The sequence below is a fragment of the Otolemur garnettii genome, unplaced genomic scaffold (genome assembly GCF_000181295.1).
Source record: "Otolemur garnettii isolate 467f Iridium unplaced genomic scaffold, OtoGar3 scaffold00095, whole genome shotgun sequence".
Classification (NCBI taxonomy): domain Eukaryota; kingdom Metazoa; phylum Chordata; class Mammalia; order Primates; family Galagidae; genus Otolemur; species Otolemur garnettii.
In genome coordinates this window covers 7,929,283-7,935,207 of record NW_003852490.1, presented here as the reverse complement: position 1 = coordinate 7,935,207, position 5,925 = coordinate 7,929,283, and the positions used below count along the sequence as shown (strand labels likewise).

The following is a 5,925-nucleotide window of genomic DNA, read 5'->3' as shown; positions in this document are numbered from 1 at the left end:
TGTGTGTGTGTGTATAATTTTTTAAAAATGTATTTAAACTTACTGACCTCAACCCGATTTTCTCCTTTTTTTATTTTTTATCTGCTAGGAGCTAGGAAATTAGGTAGCTAAGTTTACTAGAATGTGCTTAAAATAAATCAAAGTATATATGAGTGAGAAAGATTCAGAGATGAATGGATAAATTTCACAGAGGCCGATACATAGATTTTTATCTCATATTGACTATTCAGAGTTGTAAAAATTGATTTATTAGATCTAAGCTTTAGGAATTAGAGATTGTTATCTTTAGAATCTCTTGGTAAGAAAGAAATACTCATTTCTGCTTTTTAAGTTTTTGGAAAATCTTTAATGTGTTGATTATTTTGAATAGTTTCTATATTGTTTTAAATTGCTTTCTATAAAGAAGCTTGCTAAAGTATTGTATTATCACAAATTCCTGATCAGTAGAGGTGAAATATTAGAAATTACACACTTGTGACAATAAACAGACTTTTAAAAAGGCAGATTAGATATACTTGGACGTGAACATTCTTTCACCAATAAGTGTTGATTGTTGTAATTTGATTTTTCTAGCGTCAACTTGCCAGTTTGCTCTTTGAGTTGGGATGTACCAGTTCAGCCCTTCAGATATTTGAGAAGCTAGAAATGTGGGAGGATGTTGTCATTTGTTATGAAAGAGCTGGGCAGCATGGGAAGGTATGTGATGGTCAAATCCTATGTACAGGTGAGAACCTTCCCTCTTGAGCCATATTCTTGTCTTGTTTTTTTTAAGTCCACTTTTTGTCAGTATTCACTTATATTCCCCTTTACAGTTTTTCCAGAAAAACTTTTTACTGTTTTCTCTTGTTTCTGTTTGGGCAGCTTACTTTCTATGTATGCATGCATATATGTGCATAAAGAGAAAGGTTGACAGAAAGTGACATGGTATTTGACATTTAAGGAAGAATAACAAAAGCTTTGAAGACACTGTGTGTTTTGGTCTCTTTCCTTTACTGACTTTTCTCCTGTAGAATAACTTCAAGGTTCAATATTAGGAATTACTTTAATCATCACTGGGTTGTCTGATGATCAGAGGCTGTAAGCTTGAAGGGAGGTTTCCTAGGAAAGAAAGCAGTTGGCTTGCTCTGTAAAAGGAAATCCAAAGGGTGTGACGACCCACTTTGGGGCAGAAGAGTTGTCAAGTGTGTAATGCACATTTAATTCCATCCTTAAATTGGGTCAAGAGGGAAAATAGTGCAATATTTGCGTCTGTTATTAATCTATTGTTTTTCCCCCTCATATATGAACAGAATTTTAAGAAGAATAAGGGGCTCTATATTATGAGTCGTAAAGACTGACACATTGAAATCATATGTTCAATTTTGAATTAAAGTGTTAAATGAGTAAATGGAATATACGAGCAGAGTAAAACCAAGAAATTCGGTCATTTATACCTAATGTCAACTTTTTGCCATCACCTTTAACAAATATAAATAGTGGTTCAAGTATGTATTTGTCGTAAATGCCTTCCTAAGTTTGTCTATTTTAGACTAATAATGAAAGTACCATTTATTTTGCTTATCAATTAATGACAGTGAAGGTCTTTGGTATTAGTTTTAGGAGAAACTGGCGTAGGAACAAAGTTTTAGTATAGAAAATTATGGAATTATAATGTTTTAATGCTGGAAAAGAACCCCACAATCATCCAGTCTAGCCTCCTTTTTCCGATGCGGAGAGGATTCCCTTCGGATTTGCCTCAGTTCACAAGGCTAGTTACTGATTATTGACTTTAGGGGTAGAATGGTATGGCAGTTTGAAAGCGTAGCCTCTGGACTCACTGTCACATAGAGAAGTACTTAATGGTGCTTATCTTACAATGGTATGTGTTTGCTGCCATTTCTGCTGTGTTTCTAAGAGATGTCTTTTTTCATATTTCAATATCTCTAAAATTGGAATGCACTTAACAATTAATGGCATCTTCCAACTGCTGTCAGGTGGCTGTCTCATCGGGTTTTCAATACCTGTGTACAAGCTTAGTTATTGCTTCATTCAGTGCCATTGCAATTGACTTGCAGACATAGTATCAGCACTATGTATGTCGTGTTTAATTGCCATTTAAAATAGCTTCAGAAAGATTTCATTATGATTTGGCATTGAAACAAAAAGGTATTAAATACAGAGAAAGGGGCAAGGCAGAAGTAGATGTAAATTTGATTTGTGAAATAAATACTTGCCATTGGAGAAATCACCACAGTTCTATTTACTTGTCTTTGAAAGCAATCATCAAATGCTTTATGGGAGCCAAGAAAGGAAGATACCCAAAACTAGATGAAGCTTTGTTCTGTATTGAGATATGTGAAGAAAGTTCATCCTTTGAAATGTCAAGCAGTAGCTGGAAGAATTTTGCCAAATTTTTGTGATAAATTGAAAAAAGTCAAATGAGAGACAGTAGGTCATAATTAAAAGCATTATTTTTTTAAGTGTGTGTTACAGTAGATGGCATTTCAAATTTGATGAAATATTGTATTCTGTTTCTACAGGGGCTTAAATTTTGTTTGGTATTCATTGGAACTAAAGTCGTACTCAGATGTTTGATTAACAGAGGAATGAATGGATGTGTGACTACCTTGACTTCCAGCTTGTTCTAGTTCCCCATTGCATCATTCTTTACTGTGCTAGACTTTTACAGTGGTCAGGAGATAAATAAATAATAACTATAGAAAAGTATGGGCTCGGTGCCTGTCGCTCAGTGGTTAGGGCGCTGGCCACATACACCGGGGCTAATGGGTTTGAGCCCGGCCTGGGCCTGCTGAACAACAATAACAGCTGCAACAATAAAAAACTAGCCAGCCGTATGGAGGGCACCTGTAGTCCCAGCTGCTTGGGAGGCTGAGGTAAGAGAATTGTCCCAATAGTGTGAGGTTGCTGTGAGTTGTGACACCACAGGACTCTACAGAAGGCGACATAGTGAAACTCTGTCTCAAAAACCAAACAAAAGTATGAGTTTTGAAATAGTACTTTTGGAAATAATTAAGCAAGTTGGTAAATCTCAAATACCCAAACATGTTTTAAAATATTAAAATAATAATTTTTAGAAAGTATAGAAAGTTGAGACTTTCTCTAACTATAAGAGAAAAAGTATAATGAATCCATCTCCTTCAGAGAAAGGATTTGACTATATCCTCGTAAGTATTTAATAATTGTGATGTTGTTTTTTTAATTCGCACTTGATCTTATATGAATTGTCTATGATGATGATACATGATGCATGATGAAACTACTGCATATCTAAATAGTCTAGAAAATGTGCATATTTTAATTATGTACTGTCATTTATTTTGTCCTAAATTTTTTGAGTTATAGCCGAACACCCTCCAAAATCTTGATTTTTAAAGGTTAAGTTTAGCATCTTATGTTTTAAAAATATCTCTTTTATCTGTTTTTCCTAGGCTGTATTTGCAGTTCATTTTAATCATAGACCTTAAAAAGTTTTGTTGCAAGTTGGAGCAAATGTTTTATTTCTAAAACAGCTGAGATTCTTTTAGTATTTGGTCATATGCCAGTAGTTGTCACCACATTTTGATTTAACTAGAAGTCTGTGGCATTTTAATCCTTGCCTTTAATGCTTAATGGCATAATTTATTTTTAAAAGGCAAATTCAGGGAGATGTTTAATTCTAATTATTGTGTTCTTATGCTCATGTTTATACCCTGCTATTGTAGAGCCTCAGACTTCCTAATTTAGAAATTACCTGTATACGTTCTGGTTATTTAATGACCATTGGCATTAATTTTGCTTGACCTTGGGTTCAGAAGTGGTTCTCATCTGTTAGCATTTAATTTTTTAAATTTTTTGGCCCGCTCATAACAATTTCCCCTTGCCGATGGACATATCCTTATTTTGTTGAGGAAATCCGGTCCCTGAGTGAGAGACAAAGACTGAGCTGGCACAAGCTGCTTGGGGGTGAAGGTGAGGGTGGAGGGTGAGGAGGTGGGGGGGGGGTAAGGGTTAAGAACGTGCAAGGCTTCCCTGAGACCACTAGTCGTATCCCTTATTATGCTACCTTTGCAGATCATGGTAACCAGGGACTTAAGGAAAAGTTCTCCTATAAGATGCAAGGAAATGTTTTATTCCTAAAGCAGCTTTTTTTTTTTTTTTTAGCAGTTGGTTTGATTTGGGGGGGACTTTTTCTTCTAAGATAGAGATTCTTTATATGATTTAAAAGATTTCCCACGAGTTCCTTTCCCACACTGCAGCCAGAGTGATCTTCAGAAGACAAACCTGACCATGCCATTCCCACCTTCCGGTCACATCCATTTGTTCCCAGGATTAAGCCTGTGCTCTTCAGACTGACAGCATACAGATCATTTTACCACCTGGCTCCTGCTTCCATCGCCACCTGCATTTTCACACTGCTCTTTTATCTCTGCTTCACCCCCTTATTCTCTCGTCCAGATTGAAGCTGACCTTCCAGCAGGACTAAACTACTGGTAATTTCCTGACTTGCAGCGTCGTCTCCGCTCAGGACATCTGTCCGACCTGTATGACGTGCTGTGGCCTGTCTGGAGTGCTTGCTCTCCGTCAGCTCACTTCTACTTACCCTTCAGCATTCCCCTGGACGGTTGCTTTTTCCAGAGATTCCTCCCTGAAACCTCCCATCCAGATTTGGTGGTGCCGTTTGCCTGTGTACTCACCCAATACTTCTCTGTTATCACATTTGCTGGCTTATGTGACCTACGAAGTGCAAGCTGTTTAACAAACTGGCCTGTGTCCACGTTATTTATAGCTGTCTCCTCAGGACCTAGCACAGGCCTGGCACATAGCAAGTCTTCAGAAATACTTCCTGAATAAACGCGTAGTGCGTGTTCACTGAATAGTTACGGCATTGAAGCAGCTCTCCAAGTAGGGCACTCCTTACGGATGGCTCCACATGGGGCAGAAAATACCTCTCCAACTGTCGCTGGACTATTCTCTCTCTAAAAACAAATTATGAGATTTCTCCCCTCCCATTTTAACCTTTTAACTTCAGGAATAATAGTAGGAACACACCTTCAAGAATTTTGATTCTTGCTCACTAAATGCTAAAGACGCTGTTAGCATATTATTATGTAATGCAAGTTTTGGGGTGCCTCTTACATACTACGTTGTTTAATATAATTATTTTATAATTGAAATACTCTATTCATAGCAACCTGCAAGAATGGATTGTTTTGTCACTTTCCTGATTAACATTAGTAAGTGGCAGATTTGGGAATTTGAGCAAGAGCTTTCTTTTCTTTAAAGCTTGCACTGCTTCCCCTATACCTGCCTTCCATCATGGTTATTGTTAATCCCATAAAAATTGGATATTAGATTTGTAAGTTGAAACCTTTTGTGCTCACTTTAATGAGAAAAATTGGTAAAATAACTGAAAATATTCTATATCTTAGTAATACCAACAGGAGATGACCAGCTAATTGGATAACTTGGCCTGTTTTTAATTATTCTGTTTTATCTTGAACTTGGAGTATTTATGTTGGCAAGTACCCTTTGCGAAATCAAGCCAGAGCACGATTTCGTCACACACATAAATGTAAAAAGCAATTAGTGAACAGCTGGCTCCGTGAGAGGGTGAATCAGAGTAGGCACCACACAGGAGTCAGGCTGGGAGTGTCCACCTGGGGTGGGGCGAAGTGTTTTGCACTTTTCACCTCTCATTGGCTGCTCATAGGACAAGAATTTAGGCTTGGAGTAAACCGGCTTTCAGCTAGGACTGTCCTGGGTGAGAGTAGAAGGTGGTTTGGTGCTTTCTCCGCTCTGCCCCAGTCAGCTTTGCTCTCTGTGTCAGGGACGTAGAGCACCTTTCAAGCGATCAGTGTCCCTGTCTTTGAGAACCAGCCCCTACAACAGTGCAAATCAGAATCCACTTTGCACTCTGCTCCAGGGGAGAAAACTGGAATTACACTC

General features: G+C 37.7%; 1 protein-coding gene across 1 annotated transcript in view; it reads left to right on the top strand.

The window, feature by feature from the left end:
- TTC27 (tetratricopeptide repeat domain 27) overlaps window positions 1–5,925 on the top strand; it is a 175,232-nt gene that overhangs the window by 94,597 nt on the left and 74,710 nt on the right. The window contains exon 12 of the mRNA XM_003795698.1: window positions 574–696. Within this exon, the coding sequence (XP_003795746.1) occupies window positions 574–696 (123 nt within the window). The remainder of the gene's footprint in view (window positions 1–573; window positions 697–5,925) is intronic.